The sequence below is a fragment of the Didymosphaeria variabile genome (assembly GCF_027946475.1).
Source record: "Didymosphaeria variabile strain IMI 356815 chromosome Unknown scaffold_8, whole genome shotgun sequence".
In the NCBI taxonomy this organism is placed as follows: domain Eukaryota; kingdom Fungi; phylum Ascomycota; class Dothideomycetes; order Pleosporales; family Didymosphaeriaceae; genus Didymosphaeria; species Didymosphaeria variabile.
Window position 1 is genome coordinate 1,356,773 of NW_026611627.1, and position 23,242 is coordinate 1,380,014.

At 53.1% G+C, this 23,242-nt stretch overlaps 10 protein-coding genes across 10 annotated transcripts; 3 read left to right on the forward strand and 7 right to left on the reverse strand.

Moving 5' to 3' along the window:
• Nucleotides 1–1,123: 1,123 nt before the first annotated feature.
• Nucleotides 1,124–2,073, reverse strand: N0V89_010673 (uncharacterized protein; the record flags this gene model as incomplete). The annotated part of the gene is made up of 2 exons (XM_056219414.1): nucleotides 1,124–1,793; nucleotides 2,069–2,073. The coding sequence occupies 2 exons, from the start codon at nucleotides 2,071–2,073 to the stop codon at nucleotides 1,124–1,126; spliced, it is 675 nt and encodes a 224-aa protein (XP_056066541.1).
• A 1,173-nt stretch (nucleotides 2,074–3,246) lies between these two features.
• N0V89_010674 (uncharacterized protein) lies at nucleotides 3,247–4,464 on the reverse strand (the record flags this gene model as incomplete). Its single annotated transcript, XM_056219415.1, has 3 exons — nucleotides 3,247–3,780; nucleotides 3,858–4,209; nucleotides 4,376–4,464. 3 exons carry the CDS (start codon nucleotides 4,462–4,464, stop codon nucleotides 3,247–3,249), a joined length of 975 nt encoding a protein of 324 aa, XP_056066542.1.
• A 571-nt stretch (nucleotides 4,465–5,035) lies between these two features.
• N0V89_010675 (uncharacterized protein) lies at nucleotides 5,036–6,046 on the reverse strand (the record flags this gene model as incomplete). Its single annotated transcript, XM_056219416.1, has 1 exon — nucleotides 5,036–6,046. The coding sequence occupies one exon, from the start codon at nucleotides 6,044–6,046 to the stop codon at nucleotides 5,036–5,038; it is 1,011 nt and encodes a 336-aa protein (XP_056066543.1).
• A 1,817-nt stretch (nucleotides 6,047–7,863) lies between these two features.
• Nucleotides 7,864–9,386, reverse strand: N0V89_010676 (uncharacterized protein; the record flags this gene model as incomplete). Its single annotated transcript, XM_056219417.1, has 2 exons — nucleotides 7,864–9,028; nucleotides 9,085–9,386. The coding sequence occupies 2 exons, from the start codon at nucleotides 9,384–9,386 to the stop codon at nucleotides 7,864–7,866; spliced, it is 1,467 nt and encodes a 488-aa protein (XP_056066544.1).
• Nucleotides 9,387–11,188: 1,802 nt separating this feature from the next.
• On the reverse strand, nucleotides 11,189–12,980 carry RLF2 (chromatin assembly factor-I (CAF-I) p90 subunit; the record flags this gene model as incomplete). Its single annotated transcript, XM_056219418.1, has 3 exons — nucleotides 11,189–11,610; nucleotides 11,659–12,571; nucleotides 12,627–12,980. The coding sequence occupies 3 exons, from the start codon at nucleotides 12,978–12,980 to the stop codon at nucleotides 11,189–11,191; spliced, it is 1,689 nt and encodes a 562-aa protein (XP_056066545.1).
• A 739-nt stretch (nucleotides 12,981–13,719) lies between these two features.
• On the forward strand, nucleotides 13,720–15,408 carry SPO11 (endodeoxyribonuclease; the record flags this gene model as incomplete). Its single annotated transcript, XM_056219419.1, has 7 exons — nucleotides 13,720–13,931; nucleotides 13,980–14,191; nucleotides 14,236–14,307; nucleotides 14,352–14,458; nucleotides 14,506–14,542; nucleotides 14,598–14,836; nucleotides 14,881–15,408. The coding sequence occupies 7 exons, from the start codon at nucleotides 13,720–13,722 to the stop codon at nucleotides 15,406–15,408; spliced, it is 1,407 nt and encodes a 468-aa protein (XP_056066546.1).
• Nucleotides 15,409–15,864: 456 nt separating this feature from the next.
• N0V89_010679 (uncharacterized protein) lies at nucleotides 15,865–17,349 on the forward strand (the record flags this gene model as incomplete). The annotated part of the gene is made up of 1 exon (XM_056219420.1): nucleotides 15,865–17,349. The coding sequence occupies one exon, from the start codon at nucleotides 15,865–15,867 to the stop codon at nucleotides 17,347–17,349; it is 1,485 nt and encodes a 494-aa protein (XP_056066547.1).
• Nucleotides 17,350–17,534: 185 nt separating this feature from the next.
• N0V89_010680 (uncharacterized protein) lies at nucleotides 17,535–18,803 on the forward strand (the record flags this gene model as incomplete). Its single annotated transcript, XM_056219421.1, has 2 exons — nucleotides 17,535–17,541; nucleotides 17,692–18,803. 2 exons carry the CDS (start codon nucleotides 17,535–17,537, stop codon nucleotides 18,801–18,803), a joined length of 1,119 nt encoding a protein of 372 aa, XP_056066548.1.
• Nucleotides 18,804–18,990: 187 nt separating this feature from the next.
• N0V89_010681 (uncharacterized protein) lies at nucleotides 18,991–21,359 on the reverse strand (the record flags this gene model as incomplete). Its single annotated transcript, XM_056219422.1, has 5 exons — nucleotides 18,991–19,448; nucleotides 19,530–20,236; nucleotides 20,348–20,699; nucleotides 20,815–20,937; nucleotides 21,068–21,359. The coding sequence occupies 5 exons, from the start codon at nucleotides 21,357–21,359 to the stop codon at nucleotides 18,991–18,993; spliced, it is 1,932 nt and encodes a 643-aa protein (XP_056066549.1).
• Nucleotides 21,360–21,594: 235 nt separating this feature from the next.
• On the reverse strand, nucleotides 21,595–23,226 carry PKP2 (Protein Kinase of PDH; the record flags this gene model as incomplete). The annotated part of the gene is made up of 6 exons (XM_056219423.1): nucleotides 21,595–21,628; nucleotides 21,679–21,772; nucleotides 21,829–22,495; nucleotides 22,545–22,827; nucleotides 22,878–22,997; nucleotides 23,060–23,226. The coding sequence occupies 6 exons, from the start codon at nucleotides 23,224–23,226 to the stop codon at nucleotides 21,595–21,597; spliced, it is 1,365 nt and encodes a 454-aa protein (XP_056066550.1).
• Nucleotides 23,227–23,242: the final 16 nt, after the last annotated feature.

The window sequence follows — 23,242 nt, forward strand, 5'->3', positions numbered from 1 at the left end:
TCATACTCTTCGAGTCCAACAACCGAAGTCTATGCTTTCACCATCATCGGGGGACTGGCAAGCGAGTCGTGGACAGTTTGCACCACCGGCTTTGCGAGTCGAAACCCCCTTCGACGAAAGTCTACGCTACCATGGTACTTGCCCGCCATACCTGCTTTAGGCCCAACATCGACAATCGACAGTGTTGAGAACCCATCGAGATGGCCGTGGTAAGGAGACGGCGGTCTAAAGAGCTAGGCTGCCTATATCGTCCCTGGCTCATCTCGATGTCGCGTGCTCTTTCATCTGCGATTGCGCCTGTTTCCAGTGGCCCAGTGTGCATCTCCTCAACTGCTCCAGAATCTCCTCTTTTGTGAACGCATCGTGCCGTTCGTCGCGGTCTCGCGTTGCCATAGTCCACAATGACGTATGGTGGTGACCGCACGCACGCTGGCGGTCACGTCAAGCACTCCACTTGGAAGCCGCCAAGCACGTGTGGAAGGTCTCCCTCGACGGGGCTGAACCAGCAGTACGCACAGATGACGACCCGCCTCATTCTTGTGCGACGCTTGGGTGCATGTGTCCAATCTAGCCTGCCTTTGCCGGCTTCCGAATGCAGAGACAGTGTCGACTCCTGCGAGTATTGATGCACTGTCAACCGGGGACTAGTAGGCTGCCGACATCATCGTCCAAGTGTTGGAGGTGGATTCAATTCATCTCGCGACGCTCGTCCAACACCATCTAGCGCGGGTCGGTGTTCTTCCCGCCCAATACCAGTTTCCAACGGTGACGCGCTCTCTCGGTACGCAATAACAAGCAGCGGGATCCATCTCTCGGGGACAGCTGCTGCTAGTGTCGTTTCTGGAATCCCAGAATGTACATATCGTCATGTCTAAAAGGAGCCGTGTTCCGACGAATGGCCTTGCTTTCTGCAGTCTATCAGCGTAGGGCTGGATGTTGTGCCTGGAAATTGGTGACAGCTGGCGCCCACTCGACCTGAAGGTTTAGGTCCCGTCTTTACTTCACTTTCACGCGCACTTCAGGCGTCGTCTCAGTTTGCAAAGGTCAAGAGAACATCGTTCAGAGGCTAAACACAAGGGCATATACAAGAAGCTAACACATCACTGAAGGAACCGATTCCGTCCTACGATAGATCCTCCACCATTCGCTTCACCTTCAGATCGAACAGTCCATCGCAAGCCGAGATTTTGTTAAAGTACCACAAGTGCGCGGCAATATCCATACCACCGTTATCGCCTTCAGGAACCACTTTGACATCCTGCCCCGTCACGTTCACCTGGTTACCGGTGGTGATATAATACTCCGGCTGCACATGCGTATATGGCATCAAGAACGGGACGCTCGGCGGTAGTGTTGGGACGACATCATCCTTGTGCACGACCCGGAAGCTTTCTCCCTTATCCGTTCCGCTCAAGAATGTCGCCCACTCCTCGTTTCCAGACTTCGGGGCTCCGTACGTGTAGAGGTCCACAGGAATGTCAATCGTGCGTAGTGCAGCTGCACCAATAGTCGCCATGGCGCCACCAAGACTGTGGCCCGTTATAACGACTTTGAAGTCTGGGAACTGGGCTTGCGCTGCTTGCACGGCTTTGATGACACCGTCTTGCACTTCGTTCCATGATTCCAGAAACCCGCTGTGCGCTCGGCAACCGGAGCAGAAGCTCACGTCTTCCATCTGAAAGTCGATGTTGGCTACCCAATTATCGATGCTCTTGGAGCCACGGAATGCGATTACAATCAGCTTGTTGGTCGTGTCTGTGCTCACGAAGCCTGTTGCATCAGTCTCTGCCGAGCTATCGAGACTGTCAGCTTCTGCTTGCAATCCAAGCATATTTTGCGGTATTGTCTTACTTCTCAAACTCGGTCAGCGTGGTCGTAACCGCCGCCTGGACACTAGCACAATTGCCGACCACACAAGTCACCTTGGTGTCGGTACTGTTATTGTTCTCCTGGCAGTACGCCGCCGCAGCATACTGCTCAAAGAAAGACAACTTATCAAATATCTCAGTTGAAACAGTATCGTCTGTGAATGGGTGAGCCTTGTTTGAACATAATAAAGTATCGACACGGCATACCTCGCACCTCTACGGGCGCCGCGTATCCCAATCCACTCAAGCTGCCAAGCGCCAGCAGTGCCACAGACCTTGCGAAAACCATCTTATTTGTCTAAAACCCTGAATTTGTATGTAGAATGTATCACAGCACTATCAAAATGCCGAAAATGCCAAAAAGGGGAACGGCTCGCGCGAGAATCGAATAAAGCAACAATCAAATGAGTGTATGAATGAAAGACTGTGGTAAGAACGCACAAAGCGCACGCGATCAGGCGCTCTCCCATTCTTTAACAATATCAGCCAGACAAAGTCCGTAAAACATGGCGAGGGTACAATCTCCGCCACTGCGACTAGGCGAGGCTGGTGGGGCGGCGCCTGCGCAGCGTATTACAATGCGAGGTCCGACACAAGCCTCAAGTCAAGATGTTTCGAGTGCTTAGCCGCCTCGGGTCCTGCAGGACGTAGCTGGAATTAGAGTACATTCCGCCTGGTTGGGTGGTGTTCTGTTTATCGAGTTCCCCGCATTTTGCGTGCTCCATTGGGCATAGATATACGTAGTCACCAATCTGATACCGAGACTGCGTTCAGACAATCTTCTATTTGATGGTCTAGGCAAACATGCATGTTTGCCTTTCCCTCGCATGCAGGTCCGCAACCGGGGCCGACGGTACAAGACATGGTGAGCATACGGATATACGGGTCAGCGTTGCACAGGATGCTGGCGATACCTTTCCCCAGAATCCAATGGTACGACTCTGTCTCGACACAATTAGACCGCTCGTTGCCTTTTGCGATGTAAATGCTCAATTAAGAGAGCCGGTAGGATCGGAGGTACCGTTTCGCATTCTGCGGAGTTACGAAGTGGACGTGTGGGTGAGCGCTTCGGAGCTGCGCCACGTCGGACTTCGCTCTCAACTCCATACTACCATTTTCACGTGGCACCGTTTCCATTTTTGGGTTGAAGTGTTTGAATTGCAGTATGGCGCTTAACTCGGATGCACTTTCGGCTTCTTCAAACGTCTACATCGCTCGCACGCAATGCACGACAAGTCACCAGGTCTACCAACAATCACCCGAATGTAGCGCAGACCAAAGGAAGTGTATGTAAAATCCATTGAACACGCTGTGGAAACAGCCAGTATACTTGACAGTGATCTTGTGAACCTCGTGAACCGTGAACTTGACTTTCCCCTCACTTCTTGTGCTTGTCGCACCCACAGCCGCCTCCATATGCCTCCCTCGCCAACTGCGCCTTATTCGGCCTGTTCGCTGGCGGCAACGGCGCCGCCATTGCCATGCGTGAGACTAGTTCCTCAGACTGGCCTTCCAGATCTCTCTTCGCAATGTTCGCACTGTAGATCTTGTTCAGCCAGTCCGCCAAGCGGTACCCACCCTTCGCAATCTGCAGCTCCACAGTAGGAATGACCTTGTTGTAGTACGTTGGGTAGAGATCGCCTGTCTGGAGTGCGGCGACGCCGTTGGGCATGACGACGGTGCAGACGAGGGCGTTGGCGTCAGAAGCCCATGCGGTAGCGGAGGTCACGGCGTCGTTGATGTTGGACTTGGCGACCCAGGAGCTGGCGAGAGACTTGTAGGAGCCGGAGTCGATGGATGCGATGAGAGTTTTAGCCCAGGATTGCGCGTCGGTGAGGGAGTCACCGCCGACTTTCTTTTCCGGGATGTACGTGTCCCAGTCTGAGTGGAGGTTGTCGTTGGCGTAGCCGTCCTGGACAAGTCAATCATCAGGGCCATCGAGTAGGATGGGCAACGGTGAAAGGTATGAAGGGGATGTGGCGCACTTACGAATGTGACTTTAATGTCGTTGCCTCCGACTTCAAGAGCTTCATCATGGAGGGGCTGAGTGACATCGCCGAGTAGATGAACTAAAAACTTGAGCGCCTCTGCTGTGCTGGCAGTGGAAAGCCTTGCGTCAGCGACACGCTGGGTGTAATTGGAGATTGCAGAGATCGAGCATCCAGAGCTAGTGCAATCACGGGCATAGTTGACATTGCAGCTCGAAGGTGGGCTGTCATTCGCATCGATGAAGTGATACGGCGCACTGAACTTTCCTGCGGCCGTAGACCGGTATGTATCCGCCCATGAGGCAACATTGGCCAGGTAAGATGTAGATGTATCGGATAGAACGCTCTTTGCCCTTTGAACTCTATCAGTTTCCTGCAATGCCACGCGGGTGGGGTCCGTAGGTTATCTGCAGCTTACCAGGCCTCTGTAGCGTCGGTCAGGTAGTTCTGAGCAATGTATCTAATGTAAAGGTCAGCTGATTTGGTCCAATAATTCATCTGAAACAAAGATATACGCACGCGACAGTGGCATGGCCTAGCGTTCCCCAGGCACTAGCGCCTTTCAGAGCTGCGAGCCCTACGAGCACAGAAGCCGTAGGAGTGTACATGTCCAATGAGCTTGTCGATCGACTTAGGACCTTGATGGCCACTTGGCGAAGCTTGGTAGTATATATACAGCTTCTTGCCTCACAGAAGCGCTGTATGATGCGGTGAATCCCTATCAATCAAATTGTTCGCTATGCGTTGAACCAATCGCGGCCCGAATCAAGCGCATGATGTGCCATGGACTACGCGTACTAAACTATACCTGCCTAATTTGGCTATTCACGTCCGATCTCTTGGCAAATAGAAAGCTTCGTCGAGCCCACGATATCTATCGTGTGACCGAGTGCTAGCCTTGATGTTCTTTGGCTTCGTTTGTAGCAAGGCAATAGGTCCCGCAGCAATATCACTGCGAATGCAATGCGGGATTAATTCTTCAGCTTCTGCAAATTACTGTAGGACTAAGCAAAAAGAGTAGTACAGAAGGCTAAATCTAGATCGACGTTGGTAATCTATTCGTGAAGGGTATCTCCGCAAACTGGCGCGCATTAATTGACGGGCGGTCCCGATGCTGCATCCAGGATATCTACAAGCAACGACAAACAAGACCTGCCCATGAAAAGACTTCAGAACCGGTTAATCATCTTTCAGCACGTCGGCCGCCCAATCGACGGCCTCTTTGGCCTCCCGCAATCCATATGGGTACGTTAGGACGAAGCAATGCATTTGCCTCTCCCAGTGTAGCCACTGCCCTATGACGCCGTTTTCCTCGAGCTTCTTCCTGAACAGGATGCCGTCCGGGCAAAGAACGTCGTAGCCAGCAGTAATTCCATGTACGTGTACACCGTACTTTGCGAGTAAAGAGATGTCCGCATTGATGGGCGATACTCTTCGGTCGGTAGGGTCCCAATCTCCACACCAGGCTTTGGCTGTCGACTTGACAAACTTGACCGTAAGCATAGGATCGTTCTTCTCCGTCTTCTTGATGTCGGGGTTGTCGCGGGTAAGGTCGGTCGAAGGGCATGTCGCGAAGATGGCTACAGGATGCGGTGCACGCTTTGCCCCCACATCCAAGTTCTGATCATCTTCTCGCAAGGCTTCGAGGATCAACGAGAGGACGATGTTGCCTCCCGAAGAGTCGCCCGCCAGAATGATCTTTTCGCCCACCTCTTCCGCCGTTGTCATGATGTCGCGATAGAAGCGCATAAGCCATGGAAATGCATCGGGTGCCGGATTGTTGGGTGCAAGTGGGTATGACACAAGCGAAACAGTCGTGCCGGGCACGTCCTGAGCCAGCCTCGAACACATGCCCCAATGTTGGGATGAAGGTGGTGTCTGCCACCCACCGCCGCCAAAATAGTATATGCGCTTCTTCGGAGTGGATTTTGGTGGTTCCTTCGTTATCAAGTCGTACACATGGATATCGCACACTACTCGGTGAGTGACATCGCATTTCTTGGTTCCGATTGGCGACGGCTTGATCTCCATTGAGCCCTTCGGTCGCGAATGTCCTGATCGTCCGATGTGATTGTGAAAGGGGCGAAGTAGCATTTGCAGCAGGATCATAAGCATGGAGCGATCATGGCGCGTCGTGACCTGGATGGTCGAGTTCTTCGTAGGCGCGTCTATCGCGGGCCTCGTCGCCATGTTGGCTGATGGGTGGAATATTAGTAGGGAGAAAGTATGCAGTAATTAAGTGGGCATAGAAGTGGTTTATCAACCAGCTCGCTCCTTCAGCCACCACATCTTGACATTCCAATGGTGTAGCGCAGGTAGCGACACGCCGCAGCTGAGCGCAGTTTTGGTGGAAAAAGGATCAATGACGTCTTAGCGCAAGCCACTTGTTGAGGCGCGCAGTATCTTGTTCTCTGCAATGTGAAAGACAGAAAGCAGGCGCACGAGGCTGCTTATGGACTTATGGACTTTCAGGTGCAGTGTTTACGATACGAACGGATGGCATGTGCCGCAAGGATCGCGATGTCATTAGACGGTAAATCTATTGACCGGGTTGATGGCATGCATTGCGCCAGGGTTTTCGCCAAGACATCGGTGTTTAGCGTTGTGACCCCCAGTCCTTCACCAATCCAAGGCTACAACAAGGCACCACTTGCATTCCAGATCCCTGCCTGAGGTTCTACAGTCTTGATATAGCTCTATAGCCCCGATGTAGCGGACTTAATACCGTTCTTTCCAGCTTCCATCTTCTTGGGATTCTGCTCAGAAGCGTGGCTTCGTCGCGCTGTGAAGATCTCCTACTGCGTAGGCGCTGATTCCGCAAATTCTGGTAGGCTGACTTGTGAATTGACAGCTTAGCTCATATATTAGACCAAGAAGTCGAGCAACTCAGAAACCATGGTCCCAGTGACAGTGTCTGTCGTTGCGCATTGAACTCTTGATCTTGGTCTGATCATATGGACATCTCCCCTCCCCTCGATCACTGACAAGGCTGGGTGAGCACCAGCTATGGCGGCGCCAAAGCAACACCTTACCGAAGAAGAAACAAAGAGATCAACCAACGATCGGGAGGCCGATAACAAAGGAAAGAATCATCACGAAGAGCTGGACTACAAATCAGATGGCGTCGGGCAGCAACTGGCGCCTAAAAAGCGATATCACATATACCACGATGAAGAAGAGCAAGAATGACATGAGTCTTTGCCCACGTTCATCGGATAGCGCGGGCAGAGTTTGTAGGATGTGTGCATCGCTGGGAGATACCGTCATTCGAGCAGAATCGCAAGGAAACGAAGCATGAAGACGATAACCTGAAACGCATGTCCGCATGGAGGGAATTGGACGCGTGTTGGGCGAAGGGCCATAAACAGCTCTCATGGCGCTTGTGGTTGCTTCCGTGGTTGTTTGCGGCATCTGGCAAGTGGTATAGAGCTTACCTATTGCGAGTCTAACTTTACATCAAGATTGGCAAGCAATAGGTCAGATATATCAGGTATAAGAAGTGTAGACCAGCATTTGAATGGGGTTTTGTCCTTTGGAAGGCATGCGTAGGTGCCCTATACTCAATCTTGTTCTTCCTCCCCATTACCGCAGACCTCGAGCTCCTTAACGAAGAGACCATCTCTATGACCATGAGTATACCCAAGTATCACTTCTGGCTCTACAAAGCTGGCCGGTGTGTCTTCATCCAAATACCGAAGGTATCATAGTCCCGTAAGCATCCCTTCACCGTCTCCATGTGTCCTTCTGTGGAATTCTCGTTATTGGGGTGCAGCTTGTGGATCGTTGTCGGGCGATGCCGGCTCCAGGGTGGAGTGAGGGGAGGAAGGTGGAGTATTGTTTCAAAACGGATGTTTCTGGTTGAACAAGCGACATTGTACACAAGACTATCCTTGATGAATCTGAAAATGCGTTGATCGCTATGGGATGCAAAATATCTACAACGAAAAGAAGTGAGTGCTAATTATAGCAGCTCGGGTATAAAACGATCCAAACCCGCCCCCTGGTGCTCACCGCTTCTTCCAGAAGAAAGGCGTTGCGCTCTTCGGCGGCGGGTCAAACTCCATGACCTCCTCGACCTCAAACTGCGCCATCTTGGCCGCCTTTCTGCCCTCCTCAGCCCGCTTCTCGATCCTGCGCTCTGCGACTCTCCGCCTGCAGCTCGCTACAAAGCAGTACACGCAGATGCCGATGCCGATACCGCCTAGTATGCCTCCGACTATCGCACCGATGAGGCCCTGTTTGACGAAAGCGCCTTGGTTGGGCCGCTGGTATGCGGTGGGTGTGGACCCAGGGCAGAACGTTGTGGGCATCACCATGTTGTTCTTCTGTACGGCGGTCGCGAGGAAGAAAGACTGTTTCTCAAAGTCGGCCATAAGGTAGACCTGTGTGAGGAAGGCAGCTGAGAGGAAGAAGGGCTCCTTAGAGTCTTTGGCACGGGACTGGACGGGCGTGATATTCGATGCGTTCATGAGGACCTCCGATGGGAGCGTGACTTCGAAACCGTCATCGAGGACAATCGTAAGACTGCCATTGAAAGCGTTCTTAAGCTTGAGCGAGTTGTCGCCCCAAGTGTTGTCCTCCTCGGCGTCGAGGTGCGAGATGAAGTTTTGTGTTATTTCGTAGGGCAGCGAGAGCGGGTACTGGTCGGTAGTGATCTCGGCGTCGAAGGCGTCGGGGCGGGAGGACATGGAAGGGAAGGCGGCGGCATCGAAGAGAGAGACGTTGGTGTTTGCTTTGTTAGTCTCGGAAATGATGATGTCTTTCACACGGACGCTCAGTTGGTTTGTGCCAGCGGCGCTCATGTTGTATTTGTGGACGGGGTCGACGAAACGGCCTGCGTCGTATCCGCCGAAGACATTGCTTCCGTTTACCTTTCCTCCCGCTCGGTCGAAGCCTTGGCCGATGTACAACGAGTACATCTTGCCGCATATCTGATTGCTTGCGGAAAGGTCGTTGAGCACGGTCGATGACGAGCCTATGCCCACAACTCCGGGTACTGTTGAGCCCTCTTCTACAACTTCCACAGTGAAGTTGTCTATCAGGGTTTGCCATGCGCCGTCTGTCTCGAAGTAATGTGTGTACAAGCGGAGCGTGTCCTGACCAAAGTAGGAGTTTTCGAATGTGCTGTTAGATGCAGTGTCTAGCGTCTGGTAACCCTTGTCCTCGGAAAAGCTGAAACAGAAGTAAGCAGACGCCAGGGAAGTTCAGAACAGATAGTGGAGACGTACGAAGTTGAGTCTCCTGAGGCAAAGAAGCCACCAGTTGATTCCTTGCAGTCTCTCAATGTGCTGTTTCCATCGCAGTATGTGCTCGCGCCGAAGGAGGTTTGATTTTGCGTCAATGACGGCCATAGACTGTGGTTCTGTGCGGGTGTTCCTACACCAACGAAGGATCCATACTGGAAGTTGTCCGTAAAGTGGGTTACCCTCTTGTGGATGTCGACGTAGACTGGGGGTATTGAACAGTTGAAAGCAACCGATGACTGAGCCAACAGCACGGCTGCGGAGAGATAGAAAGCCAGCGACGCCATGTCGAAGAAGCAGCAACAACGCTCGAGTCCAGCAAGCGGTGTGTTGAAGAGTTCAAGGACGAGTCCGTAACGCACGAAGTTGTGTGGAGAAACAGAACAGCGGGCGTCGTCGGTTCGAGGCAAATAGTGTCGGCAGGAATCTCACCTGTAAGCAACGACCTGCAGAAGGCAGAGCGGTATCTTTGTAGCCAGCTACATGGTCACCAACTCGGGAGCTAAGATTTGGCATCATCACTGCAGCCAGTCAGACGCATCTGCTGCTATTCTTGCGCTTGTGGAGTAGTACATGGAGGCAATTCTTAGCGGCGAACTGGAGCCTGGAGCGAGCAAGCGAATAGCTGTGGGGCGGCAGCTGACGCCTTTGTGGGATGGTCAATTCCCACCGTTGGGATGGCGTGGGCGCTTGGAACGGGCGGCGGACGATGGAAAATTCATGATCCCTTCCGTCGCAAGGGTGCCGGTCGAGGGACAGGAAGCGATTGGGCGGCGGCTGCGTGGTACGGAAATAGATCTTTGCCCAGCGTCTACCGAAAATCTACGATTGGCTTCGCTACACGCTAGGACCCTCGCAGTAAACTGGGTCTTCCAACCCTCCATGCACTTTGTCCATGTACCCAGACCGTCCGGTTACTCACCGGCCCGTCTCCAGGCTTTGGACGAAGCACCCTTGGACACTAGCCACTCTCTGCAATGTATTCCCCACAGCTGCAATATATCAGTTCTCAGAGTTCGGTCGGCATCCGAATGTAGATACCTCCGCATCAAGAATAACGCGGAATCAACGAAGCCGAATGCACCTGTGAGGCGTTGCCCACGTAACAATGGGCGCTGCAGTGTTCCCTTCCTTCGCTGGCCGGTTGAAGACAGATGCTTCAGTGATGTGGCATGTGGAGTACAGCCCAAGGGCGTTCTCCGTCGCGGTCTAGCGGCTTGTGCTCCGGCGCTTACAAGGGATCCTATGGCCATGTGGAAGAGATCCCACAACATTCCGAGCGAGCTGTGCATGGACTAGACAAGCCGCTGCAAGTGGCCGTGTCAGCGGTCGCGCTCCCGGTCGCCATTTCCAAGCAGCCAAGGAAGACGCGCGCCTCGAGCTGACCTCCAAGCTGTCGAGATGACGCCTAATCTTGGTTCCGGTAGTACATCGCTGATCGTTCATAAAGCTGCGACAGCACCTCCATGGCGTGTAAGTTATACTTAGAAGCCATATGGATCTGCTTGGGACCATTGCAACACATGGTGTGTGATGCTCGAAGCCTTCCTCGTAGTGTCAAATCGAAGCGCTGTGACAAAGTTTGGAGGCCTACAAAATCCGGATAATCATTTCGATCCGCTACGGCGCATCACAACGACAAGTGCTGACCGGCAAAGGACATACCGGAAGGCGTTTACACACGTTGTCTTGGCCCACTTTCAAGGCTTGAGTATAAGCAGATGACGCAGTCTTCAACATGCAGTAGTCTTGCGCTGTGGACGATTCAGAACACTCATCACTCAAACTCGTTTGGATTGTTCAAGCGTTATTCATTGTACATTGCAGATATGTATATTGTATAGCTGCTCGAAATATCCGCCCCTCAAACACTCCCCGTTCGTCTTTCTCCAGTAGCGCGTTACGGAAAGATGATGATACGCTTCACGATGCTTTACGCATATGCAATACTTGCCCATAAATGGCACCTTGCGCCCATCTCCCGCATCCGTCTGGACTCCAGCCAGCGCTTGAATCAATGCAACGCCGTCGTGACCTCGCCTTACGCCATGCTATACAGTAACGATATAAATGTGACACGCGATGATATCTAGCTGAACAACACCCACCGCTTTTCCGCCGCTGACGGGCCGATACGTTGGGCAACGTCCGTGAGTGTATTGGTGATAGCGTCCTTGGGCACCTTGGGAAATTTCTTCTTCAAAGCTTCGATCATACCGATCTTGGTGAGATCTGAGCCCGCCACTTCTGCCTTGAACGCAGGGAGGAGGTTGGCGTCGATCATTCGTTTGGGCTTTCCGGTCTTCGTATCGAATGCGGGAGACGCCTTTTGTGGCCCGTTGAGAGTGTTTATGAGACCGTTAACAGGGCGGGTGCCGAGGGGAAGACGAGGTGGGTTCATCGACCTGATGGGCTGCTCCCCCTTGATGACTGCTGCCATAGATGCTCGAGCGACGGGGATTTCGGGTGTCCAGTAAGAGTCCGAGAATGGATCGATAGGCGCTTGAGTTTCTAGGTCGAGTTAGTGGCACCTTTGCTATGAGAACGCAGATTACTTACGTAGTAGGAAGCCCAATTTGAACTCCTTGAACTCAGTAGATATCGCGCCAGACCCGTCGTTCAACCGCGACACGCCGCTCGTGTCTTCCCAACAGAGACCGGTGCTAACGGGCTCTTGGTCGCCATTGAGTAGCCTACGCTTGACCTCTGGATCGTCCTCATCGTCAAGGAAGCCATCCAGGTCCTCCTCACCGTCCTCTTCAAGATCATCTTCACCTTCGGAATCAAGATCTTCGCCCTCACCTGGTTCTTCCCACTCAGCTTCGGAATCGTAGTCGTAATTCAAGTCGGCAAGGCCTCGGATAGTAGGGTTGCGCGCCACCTTGCGTTCCTGACCTGGGTCGTGACGTTTCGTGTAAGTGCCGTAGTAGGGTGGCCGGACATCCTCGCCGAAGTGCAAATATTTCATCGAGACCGGCTTCAGCAGGTCGAGCGGCCTCGCGCTGGGATCTTCTGTCAGGTCGATCGGATTGTCGGCTGAACCGTTGATGCGTTCGACAATTTCAGCCATTGTTTCCGTCTGAAGTCCGCGGCGACGCTTGGGAAAGACGGAGCGAAGAGTTTCGACTGTGATGGGCTCCATATCGACATCCTTGTTTGTCACGATGTTGTCTAAGCGTGCTTGGGCTGCGGCTAGATTCTCCGGTGTGGTGTGAAACGCGTTCAATGGCGCAAGGATGCCCGTGGGTGGGAGAGAGAACGGAAGGAAGACGCGTTCGTAGTCCGACTGGGCATTCTGAACTATTGCCTTCTGTGGCGAGGGGGGCGCTGCGTTAGCAACAGTCTCGACAGTGTCCGTAGATAAAGATATTTGGCCAGTGTAGGGTATCTGGACTGGCTCTACCATGGTATTACCCGTGGGCTCTGCACCACCCTTGGGCTTGGAGAAGAATGCGTTCAACCTCATTTGAGACTTGACCAGAATTAGCAATTGCAAAGTGGTGCTTAGTAGACAGATAGCTACTTACCCGCTCCTTCTTCTTTTTCTCTTCCTCCTCTTGCTGCTGCTTAAGCTCCCTAGCCCGCTTCTTCTCTTCTTTCTCCTCGTTTTTCTTGCGCTTCTCCTCGTCCCGCTGTGCCTTCTGGTCTGCCTTCAATCTGTCCTCTGCTTCCTTCTGGGCTTTCTTCTCAGCGCGTGCCCTGACCTTGGCCTCTTTCTCCTTGACCTGCTCGTCTTTCTCTTGCTGTGTCAACTTCCTCCGCTTTGCGGACTGTTCATTGCTGGAGGCTGGTGGTTGAGTATGAGGGTTGATGCTGCTTGCGGGCGTAGTCGTCTCCGTCTTGGTCTGCTTCAACGGTGACGGCGTCTGCAGCGAAGACATTACGGAAAGCGGTGTGGATGTGGTCGAGGGAGCAGTACGGCTCGGGGTCGTGACGGAAGGCTCAGGATCATCGGCATGTGGACGTTTCTGAGGAGACGCGAGGATAGGAATCGGAGCCTCCATGGCTCGTCAAGGTTGAGTTGTTGACTGATGCGTAATTTTGCTGCGTTTGAATACAGTACAAGTACAATTGGTGGCGGAATTGCTTGCGGGTGAAGTGGGCCGATGCGAATGTGGTGAAGTAGTGACGGACGCGACTTCGGGAACTCGCGAACGCGTCGGTCGGGGTTGGCGCGTGATTGCTTGGCACTGGCACGACTGGGCTACTCGCGTCGTTTCGTTGATTGCGCGCACTTGCCTCTGATTTGTATGCTAGTTCCCTTTTTAGGTTTAGCGCGATACACACTCACTCACTGCCCTTCACCTATCTTCGACGCATGTTCACTCGCTTCCATCTGAAAAGCATTGTACAATCACATCGAGTTATACTCTCTGTTGATCTTATGCCGAGAGCGTTGGCCTGCGTGGTCGCTCCGCTTGATATGGGAATAAAGCTTTTAAAGCACCTTCCGTCTGATCTCACCACTGACCAAACGAGACTGACTTCACATCTTCGGACACCAGTTGGGGCTGTGGAACGGACAAACACAAGCTAACACCGCTCAAAAAACACTTCACTAGGAGTGGCATCGTCAGTGAGGCAGCGTGGTGTTGATGACCGTTGGCAAGCGCTCCTTCGATGGATGCTGTTATTGATTCAGACGCCGACGAGCTACTCTTCGAGTCACCTCTGCTTTCACCTCCGGACAGCCAGTCATGGGATCTACGGGAAGAATACGCGGACGACGACATCCTACAAGACTACTTCGATGATAGCCGACCACTCTCGACATTTGAACTTGATGATCAATGCGAAGGCTCCCAAGGACCTCCTACAGTGGTACCGACGAGGTATAACCATCTCTTTTTTGCAGCAATGCAATTTCCTAACAGTAATAGGGACTGGGTTATTGGACGAATAGAGAGTATGCTCGAGAGAATTGTCGACGGTTTGCTTACCGAAAGTGAGCAGCTCACTATCAGTCTCAAAACCTGCTCACGACTCAGCCGCCGGGAACTCGGCCCAGCACAAGATACAGGCACAATACCAACACCAAAAGACATACAGCTCAGCTACCCGGGGAACAACGCCCAAGATGCACGACGATTCAGTGCGTATCTTCACACAGTGGGCTGCTTCGACTGACTATCACAGCTGTTGTTGTGAGAATCTTGGAGCTAATACACTGCTGCCTCATCGACGGTGTCGTCATGACAAAACGGTACAGTAACGCCCACCACTTCGAGATATCTTCTTAACCCCGTACAGAGACATGTATTACCGACATCCTGACCTGTTCGGCAAACAGTCTGTAGTGGACCGATATGTGGATGACATTGCGCGCACCCTAGGAGTATCCCGGTCACTCCTTAACGTGGTGGGGCAGCTGTTCTTGAGCTTTCAGACCGCGAGCTAACCCTGTAGACTGCTGCAGCAAAGGGCCTGATTGCAGGTAACTTTAGTATTAAACGCGTGGACGGGACTTCGATGCGTGGCTTGAGCGAATCGGAAGTAAGGCATCCTCCCGCAGACCCCGTTCAGATCTAACTGCTTCTTTAAGGGTCTGCTGGTGCCCACGATGCAAGCTGGCGACACGCTAGAAATGTCATGTGTCCATTGGATCCTGGTTATCGAGAAGGAGGTGAGACCATTTGTGGCAAGTATGATCCAGCTTACACATTCACAGGCGACGTTCCGTTCTGTGCTAAGCTCGCCTCTGTGGAATGAGCTCGGCATACAGGGGCTTATACTCACCGTGCGTGCTACTGTAAGCTTCGAGATCTTCGTTGACAATCACAGGCGAAAGGCTACCCCGATCTCGTATCTAGGAAGTTCCTACGCGAGCTTGCGGATAACTCACCGCATATCCCGATGTACGCCCTTGTCGATCTAGATCCAGATGGAATGCATATCCTGTCAACGTACAAATACGGTTCGCTTCGTCTCGCTCACGAGGACGTCGCACACATGGATATACCTGGGGTATACTTGCCGAATCTACAGTGGCTCGGTGTTCAGAGTCACCACATCAACCGAGCACCGGGTAACGAAGGTGACACGGCAACGGCTGCACTCGCAGATGTCCAAGGCGTCATGAAACTGACCGCTAGGGATAGAAAGAAGGCGCATCATATGCTGGAATGGGGCGTTTGTGGGGAACACGGTTCTGAGCCGACATGGCGGGCGGAGCTGCAACGCTTGCTGATGCTGAATATTAAGGCGGAAATGCAAATATTGGACGAGCTGCGCGGAGGGCTTGTCTCATGGTTGAGCTACCAGCTGGAAGTGATGCAAGGCGGATCAGCAGACGATGAGATACTTTTTTGAGCAACAGATAGATTGCTGTTTGCCACTCTGAAACCGAATCAATGGGCAGGAAGGCCTCCAACTCTTGATGCAACTGATCTAGCACATTACGCACACACTGCATATCGCCATCCGAATTGAGATAGCTCCACACCCTCCAGCACTGCAGCTCTTCCATTGCAGCTCCTGTGGCGAAGTGGTATTCTCTCTTTGGGATACCTTTGAGCGACACTGGACGACATCAGGAAGCCAAAAGATATGGACACAACATCAGCAGTACGACTCGAGTCCAGACATGTCAAAAGACGGTGCAGGAAATTCTCCGAAGAAACGGTGGGACAAAGGCGCCAAGGCTGAGATGCATCCGCCAACACACCTCCCGCTCTCACACTGCAGCCCTCGTCCACACGAGACTCGACCTGTGTGCGTAGCGACCATGCATGATTGACCTGCAGCTCCAATAAAGCAATTCGCACCATGCCCGACTCTGCCGAAAATTCACGCCCTGCAAGCAGTGCGTTTGAAACACCCGGCGCCCCGCCGTCTTCGACCGCTACCACAACCCCTCCGCCAGTCCAGCATGGCTTCCATGTTGCCATTGCGGACTCCACAACGACTGCCACGCTCCCACCCGCAGTGACGCCGGCGACGACGACCCGCCAGTCGGTCTCGCTAGGCGTGCTCTCGACGCTGTGGAGTGCCAACGGCCCGCCGACCGCCCTGCCGCCCGCGATCGTGACCCACGCGCCCTCGCCCGTCGACGCACAGGAAGCACCATTGCAAGACCTCGCCGCCAGCGCAGACTCAGTGCCCAGTGCCACTACCACCCTGACCAACACGCTGCCCCCCACCCAATCGGCCGCCCTTCGTGCCCTCAATGCGCCCGCCTTCCAGTCCCACGCCTCGTCCACCCTCAAAAGCAAGTCTGCAAAGTCGGCTTCGAGCCACACTACCCTGTCAAGCCAGCCCGTCGTGGTGCGCACCTACTCAGGCTCACGGCACAACTCGCGGCACTCAGGCTTCGCTTCACCCCGCTATCCGAACATGAACGGGCACGCGTCGCAGAATACCTCTGCGTTGTCCGCTGGACTAGCAGCCCGGACCGAGAGGCTGCCTTCCATCGAGGACTTCTCCTTCTCAGCTATCCTCCGTGCTGTCGATCCCGAGATCAGAGACGCCATTGATGCCATTGCAGAGATATGTGCGAGGAGCAGGTTGAGCCTCGCGGACGAGTACGATGCTCATCTTCCGCCGCAGGGCGAGATAACTGGAACCGGTCCCGGCTGGGCGGCAGGCGTAGGAGCTCTAGTGGGAAGAGGTCGCATATCACGCATCGGGCAAGGGTGGGCAGCGACTGATCATACACTAACGGCTGTACCAGAAGCAAGCAGCTCGAGTGAGAGACTGGCTGGGGAGGCACAAGGCACAGCGAGTAGCAAGAAGAGGAGCCAGTCTGCATATGGGAGCTTGAAGAGCGTCATCAGCGGCGGGAGTGGGAAGCGGAAGGCCAGCAATCCAGCTGTAGAACAAGCCGAAGCTCCTTCAGAGGATGCGAAGCCTCGTGGACCCGCCTGGGCCGTTCACAATTCGTCGGAAGATCACCCGGTTATCACTGTTCCCTCTCCTCAAGCGTCAAATCATCTCTCGCTAGACACTTCATCAACCATCAAGGACATCCCACACGTTGACGAGAGCAGACCCTCACCAAGGCCGCAGACAGCCATCCCTAGAGCTGCCTTTTCGCACAGCAGAAACGCGTCGCTTAACAGCTTGAACGCCTCTCGAGCACGTTCAAGCACACTATCATCCATTACATCGTGGTTGCCGTGGCCTCGACTTACCGATACCAGGGCTAATGCTCAACCAGATCTTACAAAAGCTGAAACTAGACTGAGAGAGGTGTTGATGGTAGCACAAGAGTCTGCGTTCGGAAGAGGTAAGGCAGCTTTGAGCAATGCCTGAAAGTTGAAATGAAAGCCACACAGGCTTTGGGACCATGTACGAACAGATATACCCCGAGCTAAGCTATCGAGTTCAAAAGGCGCATGGGTTAATTGCTTCTGACGGCCTGGCGGCAGATTGGTTGTGCTCCTAGAGGCACTGAAATTATGACGAATTACGAGTAACGATTAATGAGCATGCAGAGCATGTTATGTATGTAGTTTCCTAGAAAATGCAACGCTTTGTACCAATTCCGATCTGCTGACTCATTCCTTGTGACGTAGCAATTCTGAACTTTAGGCAACCATAAGGACGCTAATTGTCACAAAGTCAGTGTCAAATTAGGTTCTTCGCTAGTTGCAGGGAGTTGTCGTATTCTTCTCTATCTACTCCTGCCGACGAAACGCGACGTTTCTAGTTTCGTCACCACGTCCAAGCCCTCAATCACCACAATGCCCAACGCAGCCCCTCCCCTCGCCCTCACCACCCCGGAGCTCCTCGAGTACATCCTCGCTTTCCTACCCCCGCGCGACCTCCTCCTCGTACAGCGTGTATGCAAGCCATGGCACGATCTCATCACCACATCACCCACGCTGCAAACACTCCTGTACTTTCGGGCTCCCCCGCCGTCATCGTCCCCATCCTTGACACCTTTTTCATCGTCTGAATACACACTAAACCCCCTTCTCAAGTCTGCTTTCCCATTTTTATTTTCCCCCAACAAGGTGCAGTCAGCTGAAAGAGCAGAGGACTGGGATGTGGAATGGGGCGACCTTGAGCTTCCTGCGGCAGTAGACCCGAATGTTAAGCCCTTCATTTATTCTTCGTTTAACCGCAACCCTGCCGCCTTCCGTCGCAAAGAAGCGTCCTGGCGCCGTATGCACATTTCAAACCCCCCAGTTCGCACCATCGTCTGGCGGCGCGAATCAGCCGGTATGGCGGGGCTCTTCATCGGCGAATGCGTAACGGGCTTCGGCGACTCCACAGGTAGAACCTCTTCCATAACGCTTGGAACCTTGGGCGAGGACGCGCTACAGAGGAAGTGGGACGAGGAATCGAGGTCTGGTTTTCGGAAGACTGACGAGGGGTACTTGATCAGCAAGGACCAACTCGATCTACAGAAGGAAGATGGGCTTCGCATGGCTGTCTTGTACGACTACCTCTTCGAAGTCAACTGCACCGGTTACGTTCCTTCGCACTGGAATGTCGAATTCGCGGTCGGACAGTACCCACATCCACAGAAAGTCGTTGAGTATGCGCACCAGCCAAACGCCGAGCTGAGCCTAGCGAAGTTGATGAGGGATGAGGAGCATGAGGAGCATGAGGGGGCTGGAGTGACGATGTTGGTGGAGGTGCACTGGAGCAAGGGTTGTATCGTGGAAGAAGAGGAAGACTATCAGCAATTTAGGAGCGACGGGTATCAGAATGTGGATGTTGGACCGATGGCTAGGTTGAAGGAGATGATGTGGGATTGAAGGCTGGGGTGCAGGCAGCACGAGGAGGCCAACAAGAACGAAGCATTGGATCTCCACACCGTACATGGACTCTAACAATAATGCATTCACTTCAAGACCAAACCCAGAATAACCCATACCCAAGGAAAGACGTCCAGCTCACAGCGCAAGCACAGAAGGATAACCCATGTCCCAACCAGAACTCATGTCAGTCGGCGCCCAGCGACATCGCCGACAGCCCATCAGACACCGAGCTCGCTCCACTCGGACTATCCAAGAAGAAGCTCTCATACTCCTCCGCCTCCCGGGCCTCATCTGAGTCCAACTTCATGTGCCTGGATTTCTGAACAAACTCCTCGTAATTACCACGAATAGTGGCCTGATCAGGGCCACAAGCTCCATCCCCCAACAGCTCGAGATCTTCGAGGCATGTTAGCATCGAGTTCCTGTTATCGACTGGCTGCGTATCGACCTCAAGTGGGGAATCAGCCTTTCGATCCCGGCCTGGGTGATTGAACAACATGCGCTTGACGCTGCCCTTCCTGCGAAGCGCAGGCATGATCCGTGAGGTTCCGGTGCTAGTAGTATATGCGCGAGATTTTGAGGCTTGTGTCTGTTCGAAACTGCCCCGCGGCTTCGAGATCTTTGTGGCACAGCCGACTTGAGCTTCACTTGTGCAAGTGGTCGAGAGATGTCCCAGATCTGTTCTGTCAGTGAGGAGTAGTCACAGGGTAACTGAGAACATACCATCCATATACTTATCAGTCCATGCCTCGGCCATAGCACCTTTGTCATCAGTCATCAGCTCGTCTTCGGTTATCAGATCGACGACATCAGAGGATCTGTCTTGCACTGCTTTACTCTGCCAAACCCGCTGCCGTTTCGTAGTCAGCTCCAGAGACCCTTCATCATCGATGTCGTCCAAAGCAAGCCGAGTAGCTTTGGATGGTGTCACGTCAAAGACAGAGCTGATGGGCATCTGTCGCTCTGCTTTGCGCTTGGTAGATCCGCCGTTGTAGCGGATGTTTGACACAGTCTCAGCACGTGCGATATTTTCGACGTGCTTGTCCATTATGACGTTTATGCGGTTTATGTTTTCTTTCTTGCACTCTGCATACGACTGAACTTTTGAACGGGCAGCACCCGCCTTCGTCGGTGACTCGGACTTCGCTTCATCGGTTCCTTTTAGAGACATGGCCGTATTTTGCGGAACAGGAAGCTTCTCTTCTGGCGACATACTGTCCATCCGCTGTAATAAATGATACGAGATATCATCGCTTTGGAGTGATTTCGCATGGGTCTTAGCCGAGAGTTTGATGTTGTAACGGCTGCTACGTTCGAATCGGACTCCTGCAGGGAAATGCATCGTACTCTTGGCAGTTAGCGTCGTTTCCATGGTCGGTGCATCGCTCCGCGGGACAATGGCTTTGAAGCTGTGCTCAGCTTGGGACCACCTATGCAGAAAATCAGCATACTGTACATCAATAATCCGTACACTGTGTTGACGCGGAACATGCAACACAGAGAATATTAAGACTGGTATGTCTCTGATCAGGGAAACGCACTCTAGTGGGAGGCACTGCGAATCAACCGTGAACTTAACGAAGTCGTGAAAGACTGCAAACCGAGGCCCGGTAGCATTGCCATAGTCAGGTGAGCGATACTCGGGGTGGATTGAATAAGACGCTCCAGGAGGTAAAGTGGTTGGGAGCTCGGGGAAGCTGACATTTGGGGGCTGCCAGATTACTTCTCCCACGATCGATGTCATGGGCAGTGAAAAGAGAAGGTCAACTTGAACGCGGGGACAAAGAGAGGCATCGATGAAGCAGTCGCGCGTGCGCACAAAATTGTATGCAAAGCTAGGTAGATCTTCATCCGAAAGACACCATGTGCTCGCGGGTCGTTGGCCAGGCTTGCCTAAGAAGGGTCAGTCATGTAAATCAGGAATGGGTATGACTGGATTGCCGGTGCTGGCGCAAAACAGGGAATAACCAAGCGCTTGGTGAGAAAAGCTGAAGTCAGGCGTACGCACCGCCATAATAAGATTCGAGCATCGTATGCACGAGACCTTGCAGATCGATGTTAAAATCATGTGAAAGGGTGAAGGTATCATCGTCGATAGCCAGTAGAGTGGAAATTATTTCGTAAACGCTATCTACTCGAATCATCAGTTGTGCTTAAACAAGCCTATAGCCATGTACAAAACGAATGTGTGCACAATGTTTCTGAATTACAAGGAGTCGGGCAACGGTGGCACTGCATTGATCGTCGTGGGACTGACGCACCTACGATTTGCTCTTCTAGCGCCTTCCGGAAGATGCGTTCCCATGTGAGAACCTCCTCTGCCTGTTGGAGGCTGAGGCCTTTCCAACATGACACCACGTCCAAATGATTGATCGAGATATTGTTGTTGAAGCCTGAACGTCGCACGTCTGGACAGTAAACTTCGGTGGCGGTCGATCTGTCTTCACCAGGTAGGCTCTTCAGCTGCAGTCCATCGGCGAACAGGCCTTTGCCGTACAAGGACCACAGGCGCTCGGTCATAGAATTGTATTGTTCGGGCGGTGTTTGCGGCATCGGCGGAGTCGAAGGATGCGCGTGCGTCGACTCAGGGGGAGTAACATCATGGCGTGCCATGATATTGCCGGCTTGATGATGATTGTTGTTGCTATGAAGAATAGCGGATAAGCCGCTCGTTGTTCGATGCAGCTGGTTGCCGGGAGATCAAACAAGGTGCGGATGCTAGGATGCAAGTGTTTGGGTGCTGCGCGCCTATAACATCATCATGTTCAGAGGCAATTGCGTCCTTCCGCTAAATGGCATCCATGCTGGCGCGGGTTGTCAATCTACGTGAATCAGCAGGTACGTCCGAATACAAACAGCAAGCCCGACGTACCGCTCATCTTTGTTTCCAAGCTTGGATATCTGCAGAAACGCGTCTACGCCGAAACCCTCTAGACTGTGTATTTCCAGGCTGCCAGCCCAATATTCTGGTCGTGTCTATATTAGAACATCAATCGCTTCTACACGACGAAGAATTACTTACCTGCATATACCCTCGACATCGGGAGTCCAATGCCAAGGCGAAGATCTGGTGGGCGACTGGTGAGGCTCGACAGCGAGGAACCACCGTCATGTTTGTCATGGTTTTTCGAGTCTGCACCAGGAATTTTCAATTCTTGCAGCGTGCCTAGCAATTTGGGTACACGGGCCAGGTTCTGCTGTCGTTTCTGAAGTCGCGGCCCCTTACTAAAACTCCAAAGGTGAGGTAGAATCTCGTTGGAGATGCCGCCGCCCTGATCAGATATCCTGATAATGACATGTTGCGAGGTCTCGCAGATCAGGACTTCAATCGGTGGAGGCTTGGCGCCATCGTACTTTCTTTGTTCGATGACTGCCTGTATCGAATTTCGGATGAGTTCGCCGATGATATACTCCAGGTGGCTCTGGATGTAGGGGAAGGTGGCGTCGAGGTGGCCTTCAACGCGGATATCTGGGAGCTGTACGTTAGAGCCATATGCAGCCTTGATCAACTCCTGCGTCGTGTTTCCGCAGCGTTCGACAATCTCTTTCGCATTACACTTCAGGAAGATTTCCCCAACAGTGTCAATGTGCGGATCGTGCTCAGGCTGGTTGTGTGGAAAATGCCAAGGAGAATTGAAGGTATCGGTCAGCGCCAGGTGCTGCTCTGCAATGACACGGCGCGAAATACGCTGCCGGTGTTAGCCTCCACCCATTTCTGGCCCAGAAGAAGTTTCATACAGATCGCAGCATGGTATTCATGAACTTGTCCGTCTCCTCAGGTCGCATCAGCCCACGCACTTCGAGCACACCGAGGGCCAACCTAGGAATAACGGTTGCATGCTCCGTCAAGGTCTCCTGCAGTATCTTGCAATATCTCTCGTTGTCATCTAGGGTGCGTATTTCTGGGACCCGGCGGAAACGCTCAAAGGCACTAAGGTATTGTTCGTAGACGTGGGCAAGATGGGGGTTCGCAACGACAACGTAAGGAAGTGTCTGGATGTCACGCAGACGGTGCGCTATCCTATAGAGCTTCAGCACACAATCCCCCGCCGAAATGGAAGGGGTCAGTACCTCGTGGGTAGCTCCAAGCGGCAGTAGTTGGCGCCATCCAGCAAACGGGACTCGGTGAGGGTGCGGCCAAAGAAGGTCAAACGACGCAGACTGATGGGCCTGGCCTCGCGCTGGACCCATCTGTGAATATGTGTCAACTACTGCCAGGCTGCTATGAAGGGTGGACGTTGGGTATGGCATACTCGTCCAACGCCGACGACGGACGCCATGCGGGCGGGTGTGCTACAGCGGCTGCATGGGTGGCTCTTTTGTGTCTTAACGGCGACAAGCATTGCGACGGAGCTCTAGTCAAGCTTTCACAGCAGGGTGAGCGCAGCCAAGGCGCGATATATCTCGTCGCCATTGACATGGCAGCTGCTGGAGAA